The sequence below is a fragment of the Pan troglodytes genome, chromosome 8 (assembly GCF_028858775.2).
Source record: "Pan troglodytes isolate AG18354 chromosome 8, NHGRI_mPanTro3-v2.0_pri, whole genome shotgun sequence".
NCBI lineage: Eukaryota > Metazoa > Chordata > Mammalia > Primates > Hominidae > Pan > Pan troglodytes.
This window is the reverse complement of record NC_072406.2, coordinates 33867087-33883442: the sequence shown is the minus strand read 5'-3', so window position 1 is coordinate 33883442 and position 16356 is coordinate 33867087. Positions and strand designations below refer to the sequence as shown.

General features: G+C 38.0%; 1 protein-coding gene and 1 long non-coding RNA gene across 12 annotated transcripts in view; one reads left to right on the top strand and one right to left on the bottom strand.

The window, feature by feature from the left end:
* Positions 1–16356, top strand: part of NEBL (nebulette) — a 180079-nt gene that overhangs the window by 66113 nt on the left and 97610 nt on the right. For 8 of the 10 annotated variants that reach the window (XM_001154532.8, XM_009458048.5, XM_063781457.1 and 5 more), the window contains 3 exons: positions 4121–4225; positions 5863–5973; positions 13227–13337. In XM_001154532.8, the coding sequence (XP_001154532.3) occupies positions 4121–4225; positions 5863–5973; positions 13227–13337 (327 nt within the window). Of the gene's footprint in view, positions 1–4120; positions 4226–5862; positions 5974–11554; positions 11592–13226; positions 13338–16356 lie in introns of those variants that run through there. The other 2 variants (XM_054660806.2, XM_009458049.5) reach the window with 2 other exon arrangements.
* The window catches only part of LOC107976942 (uncharacterized), a 39647-nt gene continuing 32411 nt past the window's right edge, over positions 9121–16356 (bottom strand). For both annotated transcript variants that reach the window (XR_008537733.1, XR_001721267.2), the window contains one exon: positions 9121–9413. This is a non-coding gene — a long non-coding RNA (uncharacterized LOC107976942). The remainder of the gene's footprint in view (positions 9414–16356) is intronic.

Below are 16356 nucleotides of genomic sequence, written 5' to 3'. Positions count from 1 at the left end.
CCTGCTTCGTTTCTGTAGATGAGAGGGATGGTTTCATGGACTTCTCTTCATGGTGCAGCCTAATTGTCACTCTTTGGACTTCTTCCAGCTTTCATATGTGCTTAATAAACAATATGTAATAATCAGAACTGTGCAGAGTGGTACAGATGTGGACGGTCTAGATCACATGTAGAGCAGGATGATGTTTTGCTTAGCTTCTAGCACCCTTTATGATGCTATGAAGAGTTTCTTAGACTTGGGAGCTGCAGAAAGCCGTTAGATCAGCTTGAAAATCTGTAGACCATCAGAGCCATTTCATTCCTAATTTCTGACCTGTAGCTGATAGCTTAGGACCCATCATCTTTAAATAATAGTTTGAATTATTTTAACCACACTAGGGCTAGATCTAATCTGTAGTTTTCTGCCCTCTTGCCCGGCCCTTTGAGAACTTCTGAAGTTCATCTCAGTTTGCCGTTTCCCTTACTGAGACAGCTTGGAGTCAGCAGACCTGTAGACACTTCTATATAGAAGTGTTAAGCAAGATTGGCCTAGAGTTCAGCCCTAGGAAGCCTGCACTGCTTAGAATTCTCCATAGAGAGAAATGTCCATTTTTCAGGTCAAGTGGCTTCACTTTGGGCATCAGTATAAGGCATTTTTCTTTCTTTCTGTTTCTCCCCCCACCTAGTTTCTGCTTTCTGTTAATCACATAATACTATTATTTTCTCAGATATATTTTCACAGATATTCTCTCTCTCATATTTAGTCCTGTTAGTCTAATCTAACAATATCTAATCAATCCCTTGAATAAGTTAAACCTATCCTCTCTATTGAGCATTCAGAATCATGGATCTAGTAGTCTTCTGATGGGGAGTCATAAAAAAGATTGGGCCAAAGGGAATCTTTTGTATGTTTCTTGTAGATGAGGCAGAAAGAGCCTTCTGCAGAGCAGGTGGACCACATCTGCATGCAGCCGCTCACTCAGTGTTTAGTTCAAGGCTGTTTAGGGTGTTCATCTGCATGGCAGCAGGAAGAATATTTTCCAGGCAAATGAACGTTGTTGTGGGTAAATCCTTTCAATGCCAAAAACATTAAATTCTGTGGTTCCTCCTCCAGAGAAAGCTTAGATGGTATCAGAAAACCTGGGAGAGTGACCTTAGCTATGTCCAGCCCAGTTAAATAATGATGGAGCCATAGTTCTTCCTTCCAGGGTTTATTGAATTTAAGTTGTATGATTTCACTTGTGAAGAGGCTTTCCAGATACTTTCAGTTAAGAATTCTTGTGAAAGGAAAGATCCTCAAACATCTCTATGTCTTTCATCCGATTTCAGCCTTTAGCTAATCTCATACTCATTCAAACAAATGGCCAGGAGGAGGAAGCGACCCTGCACTAAATTCATCCTAATTGTAATGGAGACGTGGGATTTGTGGGTGAGGGCAAAAGAGAAGGTCAATGTTTGGGACATCTTAATGATCATGAAGTCATCAATTTTGCCCTTTTTGTCTTTTGGTGTTGGGTTGTGTATTCGGTAGGAGTGCAGATGACTGTAAAAACAGGAAAACTCTAACACAATGGCTTAACAAGTAGGTTTTTGTTTCCCCAGCCTCCACATATAAAGCCCGGAGGTAGGTAGTTCAGTCTGGGTACTATGGGTGTTATCAGTCTCCCAGGCTCCTTTCCTTCTATTCTGTCGTCATTAGTATGGTGGCTTATTCCTTGGTAATGGCATCATTTCTGCTGCCTTCCCTTTGATTAAGAAAGAAAAATGTGGAAGACAGAATGTCAAAGGGTTGTGCAGCATCTCTCCCTTTGTACCAGAAACACTAGAAGCACCTCTGGGAAGATTTCCACTAAAGTCACAGAGCGTGTGGCTCCCCAGGCCAAACACTGGATGGCATGACCATGCCTGGTTTAGATCAGCTTGTCCTCTGGGGCTGGGCAGGAGCCTGGCTGCTCTCATTAATCCATCTGGGCTCTTTTAATAGGAGATAATGGGAGTGGCCAGTCTATCCAATAGATGGTGTCAACCCGAAATTGTAAGATGTAGACATGGCTGTAATAAAATATAGCAATCTATTCAGTGATTTTTATTTTACCTAAGATTTGTTTCATTGACCAATATAGTTCCCTTTCAACGATCATTTCCTATTATCTTGGTGTAGGAAGGTTACTAATATGTATCTAATATTTATATAAATATTCCTTATGTATTTAAAAATCTAAGATTCTTTGCTTATTGTCATTCATATTGCGCAATTCACTTGAAATCACACATGATTGTATGTGACTTCTAACAAATTGTACAATTTCTCTTGAATTGTACAATTGTAAAGGATCTTAAATTTTAAATACACCTTCATTTAAAATATACAAATATATGTATCTTTTTAATAAAGACCCAAGAAAAAAAATAGAGTCTACAATTAAGTCTGAGCTATTTGTCTGCCTAACAGAAGAAGTAAATACCTCACCCTTATCCAGTCCTCCTGTCCTGAACATTCTGCATGTGTCAGACTTTATCAGGAGGCTGTAGCCACAAGCACATACCACTGCAGTGAAGAATGTGAATGTGATGGGGAATAGATGGTGGCAAAAGATAAAAATAATGAGTCAAACTTAAGCCTAATGATAGGCTATTTTCTCTCACACTTAATTATATAACGGAGATACTTTTTTCTCCATATGATCAAAATAGCCTACTATTTATCATACTGCCATTAACAGTTTAATTACTAGTGGCTGAGGAGGGTGATTTGCAGGAACCTAAAATTATGGCTAATCTCTGAGAAGAAAAAAAAGTAATTTAGTGCTCAGATAAGATAAATATGTTCTCGTGTTGATTTCATGAATAAAGCAAATGTTTAATGTGGTAGGCATCTGATATCCAAGAGTCACAGCAGTGAAATACGGGATTTTGAAATAACTTCACTTAATCTGTATCTAGTTCTACCACAGGTTAAGTAATGCCCGTCAAATCAGGCTTGCATATGGGAAAATCTCCATGTACCATTAGTGTATAACATCAATATTATTCACATCCTCTAAGAACCAGGTAGTATATACAATTCAACTCCACTTTTGGGTTATAATTAGGGAGAACATATAATTTATCATCTGAAACAGGAACACTTTTTCAGTTTAAGTATTTACGGTCTTGGGAGGATAAACACGAGCATATTACAGAGTGATACAACTTTTAGCAAATTACCTGCATCTTCTCAACGAGTCATAGTTTTGCCTTCCCAGTTTCCAGATTGTGCAGCAATTAGTGTGACAGTGTGATTATACTTTAGGTCCTTCTCCACATTTCCTGACTTCTTTTAGCTCAAATATCCACCCGGGTCTTCCCCCGGCATAACAATTCTGGCCTATCCCCAAAGGGGAAGAGAGTGAGTCATTTGACTTGTGAGTTGCAGAGAAGAGATGAGCAGGTTTAGCTAAGCCTCACTGGGCTTTCTCTTGCTGATCTCCAGCAAGAAGGCCTTCTGGAATGATCTCCACCACATAGCAAGCTTTCTGGGCAGGTTCAGTTCTTCTCTGCGCTCAGGAGGAGGATTGGGAAGCCTATGGGTGCTCATAAATTGGGAAGAATTAGTAACAGGGAGCCCACGTTGGGCACAATTTAAGCCTCTTCCTTTAATCAAGCATGTCTAGGTAATAACGCTAATAGTGATCCCCATTTAATTTCTGCCTCTACTTCTTAATTGGTCACATCTGTCATGCTGACTACTTATTTTCTACCTTGAGGTAGGCAGCTGTGTTTCAGTTTGGCCAAAGGCTTATGTGTCAAGGCTTAAAAGCAACAAAACACCAGGACACTTGTAGGAGTGAGATGGCACATGCTTGCTAATTGCACTGGGCAGGCTGGGTAAACAGGACCCATCACCCGTAGCCAGCACGCCTGGTGTTGATGCTTAACTGGACCCTCGCTTATCTAAAGAATGGTCTTTCCTCACTATGCCTCATCATCTTTGCAGTCCTGTGCTGGATATCCATTTATTTAACTTGGCTCATTTTGAGGCCCCTTTCACACTTGAGTATTTACTTCAGTAAATGGACTTTATCAACCTAATTATCATTCAAAAAAGGCCATTAGAATTGTTTTTCTATTTCTCTTCTTATGTAAATCATTCTCTTTTTTAGATCCATTATAAAGAAGAGTTTAAAAAGTCCAAGGATAAGTGTACATTTGTGACTGACAGTCCTATGCTAAACCATGTAAAAAATATTGGTGCTTTTATTTCTGAGGTAAGGTATCAAAAGCTTGCAAACTGGCTTGCATTTATCTTTTTCTTATTATATAGATGAAAGTCTGTGCATTAAAGAGATGAAGAATAATATTTTCAAAAGCACTACCGAATGTTAGTAATAGCTACATAATTATCTAATGTGATGCGCTGTCATTTAACTCATATAGATTGACAGATTTTACTATGTATGCTTCATATATTTTATTATATATGTCTATATTTTGACTCTAAATCTTTCTTATTTATATACAATTCCTCTTGAGAAGGCATCTTTTTATTAAATAAGTAAAAGCACTGGCACAATAGTTCACTTTAGAAGTTCCATTATTTTGTTTCCTAATAGATATATCAGAGATAAATGATTGAATATCATTTTGGAAATAAATAAGATTTACCAGTTTTCTAAAATGTGATATCTTTGATAAATAATTTTAAATGTATTTAAACTATTTTGGAGTAGGATAAAGTTCAGTTCAACAGTGATACCTATTATAAAATCACAGACTAAGGAATACGCTATATTCATTTTCCAGCTGAAAAATTATGTAGTTTCTTTCTGAGAGCATTTAGAACTACAGTTTATGTTGCATTGTAAAGCATAATGTTAACGATGACGATTTCTGTGATGAGGCATTACTGTAGTCTGTGAATAGTTCACTTAGAAGAGATACGTTTGAAAAGAAACAGAAATGAAATAGTGTTGTAAGTGACTGACCTCTAGTGTTTCATAAATTATGTTGGAAAAAGATCAACTGGATGTTCTTGGGATTATTTCTGCTAATGCGAAACAATTTTGAATGAAATCAGTACGTTTTCTTTCATTAAGTACCAAAATCCAAAGAGTGTGGTAGCAGAAGGCTTGCACAGGATCTGTGCTCAATAAATCAATACTGAAATCTAGCTCTGAGCAGGAAGAACATCAGGAACTCATCTGCAGATAATGGAAGAACACAGTTTGTTTGTCTTAGCTATGTTCCGTTCTCCCGTGCAGATAAATACTTGATGTTCTCAATTATTGATTATGTTTCCTGAAGGAGTTAATTGCAGAGCAAAATATTGGAAGTGAGCAATCTATTGTGTTCCCTTGAACCTTAGTTTTCCCAAGAGGAAAGAGTGTTTGTCTTTAGAGTAGTGATTGAGATGGCTTAAAGACAGTGCAGGCTAGAGGTGGGTAGGCACATAAACAACAAAAAAGCACTCACTCCCCTCTCCCCCTGGAGCAGGAGGAGGCTGAGAAGACCTGAATAAAAGAACACTGTCCTTTGTCAAGTTCTAGATAGTAGATTCTAACGACTTGCATTTTCTGGAACAACTCGAATTGTTTGCTCACTCATCCAGCATGAAACTGTCAATACACACAAATAGATTTACTTTTAGAAATGTGCTTGCATTTAAATAGAAAGCCATTATGTCCTTGCATGTCTCATTGAAAGCGTTCTCTATGATAAATTGGATTTATTTCTATCTCTTCAGAATCCTGGAGTTTGTCAGCTCTGGTATCTAAAATTAAAATGGTCTGCAGATTTTAAAATCAATTCTGTTTTGGAAGAAAGTTTTTTCTTTTCTACTTATAATCACAGTTTTAAAAAAATGGAAGTTTATTTATTTATTTTTTTCCTGTTTTTTTTCCCCCAGGCAAAATACAAAGGCACCATTAAAGCTGACCTTTCTAATTCTCTTTATAAGCGGATGCCAGCCACAATTGACAGTGTTTTTGCAAGAGAAGTTACACAGCTCCAGAGTGAGGTAGGGTTTTTCTAAAGTGTTTCATGATTTTGTAGATAAAACATATAACTGGAAAAAAGCTACTTAGCATTTTAATAAAATGTTTTCATCATGGGTGTTAAATACCAAATGAAAGTTGAAAGCAACTGATTAATGTGCTGTCAGTAGTTGCTGTTGAAATTGCAGAAAATGAAAAGGACACGCAGGTTTATGTCAGTCACATGGTACTGTTTTCTGAGTCCCATTCAATGCAATTTATAGAGCAAATCTTAATCTCATTTAGACAGCTTACATGGATGAAATTCTCATAGTAAATATTAAACTGTTCTCTAATCTGATATGTGATCCCTAAGTAGAGAATATTTGAATAGCTTGTTAAAAGCCACATAAAGAGATAATGGGGCTGGACACTCTGGCTCAGGCCTGTAATCCCAGTACTTCAGGAGGCCAAGGTGGGCAGAATGCTTGAGCTCAGGAGTTGGAGACAAGCCTGGGCAACATGGCAAAAGCTGGTCTCTACCAAAAATACAAAAATTAGCCATTTGTTGGCATGCACCTGTGGTGCCAGCTACTCAGGAGGCTGAGGTGGGAGGATTGCTTGAGCCTGGGAAGTTGAGGCTGCAGCGAACCAAGATCATGCCACTGCACTCCAACTAGAGCAACAGAGTGAGCCTCTGTCTCAAAAAAAAAAAAAAAAAATGGTTGAATTCAGGATCCACAGATCTGCTTCATCAATTAGACAAGTGTTTCCTGAATTTCCTTTTCTGTGGATTGTGTTTTTCCTTTAGGATATCTCAGGCTACCAAAAATAGCCCCCATCAGGTGGAAGTTACTATTTGGTGATTGCCAGTTGCAGAGGAACTTAAGAATTGTCATCATGTAAACTCATTTTGAATCCAGAAGGGTTTAGGAGTAATTTTCTCTTTGTAGCATATCAACACATAAGGCATTCTTAATCTATTGCATTTCCTAAAACAGAATTTCTAAATGGAATGTTTCACCTCTTTCTGGTTCATCTTAATGTTGTGTTTTCTTCACAGAACAATCAAATTTGGGGAGGTTATTTTGTTAATCTATTTTTTAGCTCTCTCAGCTACATGAGAGCAGGGACCTCATCTGTCTCGTTCCTTGCTCTGGTCTTGCGCTCGGAAGAGTTCCTGGCACATAGAGAGCGCTCAGTAAAAACTTGTAAAATGGATTTTGTGGAATTTTAAAATTTGCTTTTTAAGGATGTGCTTCCCTTTACATAGTTTGTATTCTTCATTTCACATTTTAGGTTAATAATAGTAAACACACAGAAGTTGTTCTATGCATTTCACGTGTATTTATCCCAGTCAGTCCTCAAAACAACCCAATGAGCTGTCCCCAGATTAGAGTTGTGGAGACCGAAGCACTGAGAGGTTAAGTCAGTTGGCCAAGGTGGCACAGCCAGTAAATGGCAGCGCCGGCACATGAATATGGGCAGTCTGGCCCCAGAGTCTAGGTTTTTAACCACACACTATGCTATATTTTTCCTACCATTTCCAACCCTCTTTTTCTTGTTAAGCAAGCAGTTTACTTCTTTCCCCAGAATTTCTTTTTTTAAGATGGAGTCTTGCTTGGTCACCCAGGCTGGAATGCAGTGGCTTGATCTCAGCTCACTGGAACCTCTGCCTCCCGGGTTCAAGTTATTCTCATGCCTCAGCCTCCTGAGTAGCTGGCATTACAGGCGCACACCACCACACCCAGCTAATTTTTGAATTTTTTTTTTAGTAGAGACGGGGTCTCGCCATGTTGGCCAGGCTGGACTTGAACTCCTGACCTCAGGCGATCTGCCCACCTCAGACTCCCAAAGTGCAGGGATTACAGGTGTGAGCCACTGTGCCCTACCTTTCCCCAGAATCTTTTTAAGTAGAGATACCTAGATAATCTTATTTAAAAAAATTTTTTTTAAGTTCTGGGGTACATGTGCAGGATGCGCAGATTTGTTACATAGGTAAACGTGTGCCATGGTGATTTGCTGCACCTATTTAATATGAACCCATCCCCTAGGTATTAAGCCCAGCATGCATTAGCTATTTTTAAGTAGTCTGAAAATACATTACTCTTGAAAAATGCTGAGCATAGTTATTCTTTGCAGAACACCTTTAAGTGTTTCACTATTACACATTTAAATGTCCACTGTGTACCTGACTTGGCAGTAAACTAATCTCAGTTATGCAACATGCAGCTTAAAATATATGATGTCAAGGTTCTGCATGGGTGAGTGTGACTAATATGCCCTTTATTTTTCCTGCCAATATCTGGCCACCTAAGCACTTGCTGATAATGTGGGTTACTTTAAAAAGCAGATAATTACAACCCAGCACTTGATATGTGACAAGCAACAATTAAGCAATAAAGAAAGAAAAGGAAAACAATCTGTTATTGCTTTTATACTTCCTTGGGAAGGTAACTTTTCTGATGTTTCCATCCTCATTTCTTTGAAAGCACACAACAGCTGTCAACTTTTTATAGCATAAATAGGGCTGTAATACACAAATCCCTGCAACATAGAACTTAACATGAAAAATAATCCAGGTTGTATATTTTGGAATCTATCATTTGTTTTGTCAGAATAGGTTCTCACTGACATTGTTAGCATTTTATCCTATACTGAAATAGACACCACTGGGAAAAGTGCATATGTACTCACAGTTAGCATTGATTTCCACTGTTGTAATTAGTCACTGAACTTGTTAATAAAGAAAAACCTAGACTTTGAATAAGGTAGCTATTTCAAAGATTTATGTAACTGTCATAACATTTCTTTAGATTTACGTACATCGATTTTATTATTGTTAAAATTGTGATTCTTAGAGTTTACCTAATAAGAGGGGCAAGAAAGGAGAAGAACTATTTGACAGTATCTATGATAATTAAAGGACTAACATTTACAGTGTCCAAATAGTATCAGATTTGTGATATTCTAACTCAGAGTATTGGATGAATTCAGAAATTTAATGACATTCTGGGTTCTAATGAAAAGTCTCTTTAACTTTTGACAAATTATTAAAACAAACTATTGTCTTAAAGTCAATTTGCAAACACTCTCAGATGCTTAAATTCAAACTAGAATGATAAAGTTAGCTAGATGAACACTTACAGAAAATGCCTGCAAGGAAGAAATGCCAGAAAAAGAGAGAGATGTAGAGTTTTTAGGAGGCCATTTTATTAGCTATCCCCTGTTAACAATTTTATAAGCACAGATTACAAAGAAAGCTTCTGAAAATGAAATGGACCGTGCCATGAGGTGGCGAGATCCTTCTCATTAGGGCTGTTTCAGGCAAAGGCTAAATAATGCCTTATCATAGAAGCAATTCACGTTACTCAGGCATTGGAACTGCAGCTTAATGAGAGTCTATGTTTCATCCACGGTGGTCACAGGATTCTGTTTCAGAAGTCCAGAGGTGTCTATGCTATGGGGATAACAGCACATTTACCTGTGTCATATAAAATAGAATGTAAGTTATGTTATGATTCTGATCGTCTTTGTAGCATCCTATGCTATGTTGTTAGACACAATAAATAACCATCAAGTAGAATTAAGGTGCCAGATAAATCATACTTTTCAGAGGCAAAGCCATTATTTTAATTTTCATACTTGACCTCCTTCGCCAGTAAACTTTAATTTAGAGATCTATGAATTTTCTGAAAGCGAGGGCAGGGAGAAGCTTCAGGGCATCTGTGAAACCCCCAATTTCAATGCCAAATTTGGCCAGATGCTGTGGCTCGTGCCTGTAATCCCAGAACTTTGGAAGGCCGAGGTGGGCAGATCTCTTGAGCCCGGGAGTTGAAGACCAGCCTGGGCAACATAGTGAGACTCCATCTCTAAAATAAATTTATTCATTTGGCATAAGTAAATGCCAAAAAAATCTATAAGTGAAACATAAATGTACATTTTATCTGTATACATATGAAATATAAAATATGCTGTAAGATCAAAAATATAAAATAAATGTATTTATCACTTATATAAACAAAGTGTATATGACTATTGCAAGTGGACTCCTGTCTCCAGGTTCCTAGTAACATGGCAATCTCAGGTCTCAAAGTATGAAGAAAACAGCATTAATCTAGGGAAATGCCATACAATAAAGACAAATCCTAAGAAATCAAATTTATCAGCAAATTTATTAGCTTGACATAATTTTCCATTAGCTATTTTAAGGAAGAAAATGAATATGATAAATTAAAGTTCAATTCCCTCTAATTTGATGTAATCTTAATTCTAAAGTGGTACTTAGTAGCGGCTGTAAATGAAATGACGATGTTAATGCTGCAAGTAGAAAATTACATAGCCTTTTTCAGAAAGAGTGCCTTTTAAAATTGTGCTTGCTGACTCATCATTTCTGTGATAACCCACAAAATGTTCAGCTGCATTGGTTACATTTATAAAGTCACAAGTATATGTTAGTAGCTCTAAAGTACAAAATAAACCAGGCAACCATGAAAAAGGAAATAGGCATATACTAGTTCTTTTCATTTAAGAAGAAGGAGCAAATCTCACAGAAGTTTTTCCTTAGCTTTGTAGACTTGGGTACCCATGAAACTCCTCCTTTCCCTACCTCTGAGTTAAAACACGGAATGTAATAGAACTGAGATAATGGACTTTCTCCACCTGAATGGAGGTTCTTAAAGGGTTTCCTGCTTAACATAATTAATTGGTGAAAATTGTAAAGATACAGTCACCAGAGGGAGATATCTTGATGGAGTATGTTGGTGGACAGACTCTAACAAGATGAATTATCCTTGGAACAATGTGAGGTGCTGCTTCTGATTTGGTAACCAACCAAATCCACAGGATTGGAGGTAGGAACATGGCTGGGCAGGACTGAATAAGACTTAAAGGCATCAGTTGACAGGAGTCTCAACATAGCCATCAAAAGAAAAATGTTGTGGTCCGTGGATGTGTTAATAATGTTTAACATGTGGGAGGTGATAACCTGGATTAAATCTAACAGTTCTAATTAAGAATGGTCCAACCATTGTGAGCACCTTAAGAAAGAGATTGATAAATTCGGATTTGGGCTGAAGAGAGCATGTAAGGTGTTCAGGAGTGCAGCACTTTAATCCATACTGCGAGTCTGGAGGAACAGAAGTCAGTGACGGGTGTCTTCCCACATTGGAAGTTCTGTCTCATGAACTAGGCTCTTTTCATATGGCCACATAGATGCAGCTAGGGGGAGATAGATTGGGGTTTCAGTAAAGAAAGAAATTTTAATCTGAACTTTCAAAATTTAGAGGCTGTGGTGGCCAAGGTTGAGTTCTCTTTCAGTGGAAGTTTTTGAAAAACTAGATGGCAGTCCAGAGAGGGGATTTAAACATTGTTAGTTATACCAGATGACATTTTTTTTTTTGGATGACAAGATTCAATGACTTTAGTTGTAAAAATCCGACTTATCACATTAATCCTTTAGATAGGTATATTATCCAAGTGGAATGGGTGGTTAATACTGTTTATAAAAGCCAATGAAGAGTTTAAGCTCACAAGAATGTTTAGTAAACTCATTTATTCATCTGTTCACTAAACATTTATTGCATTTCTACTCTGTCATTCACTATGTTAGGCACAGGATAAAAAGGTGTGAGACAGACATGCGCCCAAGGAGCTCATATTGGTAAAAACTTTTTCCTTAAATTTAATTTTATATATTCTTTTCATTGAAAACTAGATCTTGTTTTGTTCTTGGTAAAGCCTGTTCTAGTTTTTCTTTTTGTTTTTCTTTTACTTTCCCTTTCCCTTTCCCTTTCCCTTTTCCTTTTCCTCTCTCCTCTCCCCTCTTCTTTCTTTTCTCCTTTCCTTGTTTCCTTTCTTTACTTCTTTCCTTTCCTTCCTTTCCTTCTCTCTTTTCCTTTTCCTTCCTTCCTTCTTTCTTTCCTTCTTTACTTCCTTCTTTCCTTCTTTACTTCCTTCTTTCTTTCCTCCTTTTTTTCCTTCATTCTTTCCTTCTTTCTTTCCTTCTTTCTGTCTTTCCTTCTTTCTTTCTTTTGCAGGATCTTGCTCTATCACCCAGGATAGAATGCCGTGGCTCACTGCAGCCTCGACCTCCTGGGATCAGGCAATCCTCCTGCCTCAGCCTCCCATGTAGCTGGGACAACAGCCATGTGCTGCCACTCCTGGTTAATTTTCGATATTTAGTAGAGATGGGAGCCTCACTTTGTCGTGAGCAAGTCTCTCTCCTTGACTTCCCTAATTATAGGCATGAGCCACTGAGTCCAGCCTACTTTGTCTTTCTTAAGTTGCCATTTTTCTCATGTCAAGTAATTCCAACTCCATTTAACATCCTTTTAGTATTAAACTTTTAGTATATTTGAAAATTAATATTGCCTTTCTGTCCTTCATTTGTTATTGTTTTATTCTCATTCTTTTAGTTATTCATTCACTTATTTATTTATTCATTCACTGAACAAATGTTTTGTGCCAGGCACTATTCTGGGTTCTGAGGATTCAGTGAACACGACAGTTGTGTTTAGTAAGGGAAGATAGATAAGTAATTATACATAAACTAAACAAAGTAATTAAACATTATGAAGGAAATAAATAGGTTAATAATATCAATGGAGACCAAGGGGATAACTTGGTTGCTGTCTTTAGGTTCTTCTTTAATTTCCAACTTTGTGGTTGAGTTTGGTTACATCTACTTCTAAGATATCTTTCTCGTATCCCCTCTCCATCCTAGTTAGTATGGAGGAAATTCAACATGGTGGTAATGGATGGCACTGGTCCATTTCCCTAATGCAGGCCAAGACTTGACATATCTGAGAATTTTGCCTGCATGCTATATTTTCTCCCAAAGGTTTGTGCACTTAATGAGGCTTATATTATCTTATAGCTGTGCCTACATAAAATCAGACCCAATCATTTGAAAACAATTTACTTTCAAATATCCTATAATTCCCCTCTACTTAGTTGTTTTTCCAAGATTTAAATCTCTGACATCTATATCCCAGAAAGCTCTTGGATCTGGATGATTTCCCAAAACTACACCCGAGGTTTAAGCTAGATGAATAAAAATGGAAATTTCATCTTTGGTCAAGGACATTTTGAAGTAAACAACAAAGAGGTAGAATTAGGAATCTAAACAGAAGCAGAAAGATGAATGCATTGTGGATATTGTCTTGTTACAGAGATTTAGGCAAATTAACTATCAGTGGTGGTATTCAAATATATAAAGTCCTGGCAAAACACTGAAATTAGCAGGCAAGAATTTATATGCCTCTAAATGGGACTAACAGTTATTTGTGTTTTTCAGGTGGCCTACAAGCAGAAACATGATGCTGCCAAAGGATTCTCAGATTATGCCCACATGAAGGAGCCCCCTGAGGTTAAACATGCCATGGAGGTCAATAAACACCAGAGTAATGTAAGGAAGCGCATTTCTCATGATTTTCTAGCGAACTGTAGTTAAGTCATATTAGGGCTTATGATTATTTTGCTGAAATTTAAACATTACAACAGCCCTGTTCAAAAAAGACTTTAATATTTCTTATCAGTCAGAGGTACATCTGAATTATTCTATTCACAGTCATTAACACCTTGCTGAATGCCTTTATGTTGTCAGGCACTTTCAGGCATTGGAATTTTGCTTTGTACAAGACAAATGTAGATCCTTCAGACCTATTGGGTTATCAAGCATTTCCAGAGCTTCCTTGACTTGATGCCGAAGCTCATGGCTTCTAAGTCTAGAATCACAGAAGAACTGGAAGCAAGGCCATCAATGGCCCACAGAAGGATCATTCATGAACACCAGCTATATTGTACCCACTACTGTTTTCTTTTCTTTTCTTTTTGACACAGAGCCTCGCTCTGTCACCCAGGCTGGAGTGCAGTGGCTCAATCTTGGCTCACTGCAACCTCTGCCTGCCAGGTTCAAGTAGTTCTCTGCCTCAGCCTCCCGAGTAGCTGGGATTACAGGTGCCCGCCACCACACCAGCCTAATTTTTGTATTTTTAGTAGAGACGGGGTTTCACCATCTAGGCCAGGCTGGTCTTGAACTCCTGACTTCGTGATCCACCTGCCTCAGCCTCCCAAAGTGCTGGGATTACAGGCATGAGCCACCGTGCCTGGCCTATTGTTTCTTTTAGGATGTTTGTAAGAACAAATGGTCCAACCTAAGACCCATGGGGAATATGACAGCAATAGATGCCTAATGACTGACTTTAAAGCCAAAACGGAGGAAGTCAGTCAGTAGAAAATCAGTTTCTTTTTTGGTAAAAGTTAGCAGTTGCATCAAGGTTTGCATGCATTTGCTCGATTACCACCACCATCCTGGTGGCCTAGAAGAGTAATTTCTTCCTGGAATTGTAGGGAAAGCTTTTTTTTTTTAAATCTCCTCATCCTGACTTCTCTCCAAGAGGAATGTGTGAACTGTTGGTCAGGTTCTTTATGCATTAAAATCAGTTAAGATAAAATGCCTATCTTTTTTGGGTCAAGAAACTCCCTTTCTTGGAAAACTACCTGAAGCACAGTTGCCATCTCACATCCAGTCTGTTCTGCCACTTAGTCCCTTTATGGAATGGTGCTTGGCTGACCATGTGCCCCCATAGTCCCACTGTGCAGAGTGTTTTCCGCAGAACGGCAACTGTTATTTGATATTAAATTGCAGTAAGCAAATGTTTAAGTAAAAAAGTGGAATGAGGTTTTACGTTTTAACCCAAATATACAAACATATGCCAAAAGCAGAGCACTTTTCTAACATAGTTTAAGATTGCTAGGAGATGAAGAGTCTACATGTCTGTAATTATTTTAGGGGGGTGCTTTATAAGAACTGTTTGCTTAAGGATGACTGTAATAATCATAATAACTACCACTTACTGAGCACAGCCATGCACCAGGAACTATGCCAGGACTTTGATCATTTCCGATTCTCATGAAAACCCTGTACTGATTCTTATTTTGTAGATGAGGAAAATGAGACTAAGAAATCAAACTCCTGAGTCTGCTCTTTCTGTTCCACTTTGCTGTCTCCACCTTAAAGGTTACTGGCAATTAGTCAAGGTTTTAAATGCAGTTTTTAAAAATGGGGAGCAAAATAGGTTATCTTCAGATTTCAAACGCACTGCAGGAAAGAATGACGGAGAAATCCCGAGTTTCCACTATTTTGACACTGAAGAGACGAAATTCACACAAAAGGCCACGGGTTAGAAGGTGGTCTGGTGATCTGGGGTGAGGTCTGGTGTTACACGGATCCCCGGGAGGCTCTTTCCAACTCTATAATTCAATGAAATTCAAATACGGAAGTTCCTTATCATAGAACTGGGCTTATTATTTTAACTCTGCCTTTTCTTCTAAAAGGTCTTTGATTGAGGGATTGAGGGAATAGAGTATAAAGCCCTTTTCTCCTTCATTCAATACTGTGTACTTATGGGAGAAGGCTGTGTTTACTTATACTCCTCTGCCGACTTGACTCAACCTTTGCATGCAAAGTTTGTACATATAATAGGATTTAGAAAGTGTTTAAGACTATTTACTCAGATTTAAAGTGAGAATGATATTTGTATTCTACCTGTGAAGTAGTTGATATTCCTCTGGAGTCAAGCCACTTAGAATAATACATTTGTTGTCCCTACAATATGAAATTTAAACATAGGTCTTGAAAGTACATCTCTTGGTTCAGTGGGTGGATCTATGGAATCTCTATAAAAGACAATCTCCCATAAACCTGTCTCCTGTAAAAGTTCAGCCAAATGAAACTCATTGCAGAGAATTTACTAGTGGAATTACCCTTTCATAATGCAGACTGTCACTTGGCACTATGGCTATAAATGACTTCATTTAATTTAAAATAAAAGTGTGTCATTATATGTGTATCTGATTCACCTGAAAACAATGGAAGTCAACATCTTTGCCTAACTTTTTTATGTTTCCACCAAAATCAAGTCAGATTTCTAATATCTTTTAGTGAACCAAAATGTCTCTCTCTTGTGCCTTTAGTAATGTGAGTAAGCAGAAAAGAATGAGGGAGAGGGCTCATGTGACTGTATGGATGAATTTCCACCTCTGAGTAATGGAGTTCCCGGGCAAGAGTTTTCTGGAGGCAGTAGTCTTTTGCGCCACCCCAAAATTAAATGATCTCCAAACAGTAAAAATAAGTATTTCTTAGAATGTCCTCTACTGTAGTGAAGTGGCGTCATTGTCTGGGGTAATACCTGAGGTTCATCGTCTCATGTCAAGAAAATTAAGGACACGGACACACACAAGGAATGAATTTAGGAGTGGAGGTTTACTAGGCAAAAGAAAGAGAAAGGAGAACAGCTCTCTTTCTTGTGAGAAAGAGGTGCACCCAAATGGGACTTGTGCCTCGTGGCAGAGTGCATCAGATTTTATAGACAGGCTTGAGGAGTCGGTTTCTGATTTACATAGGGCCCACAGATTGGTTGGAC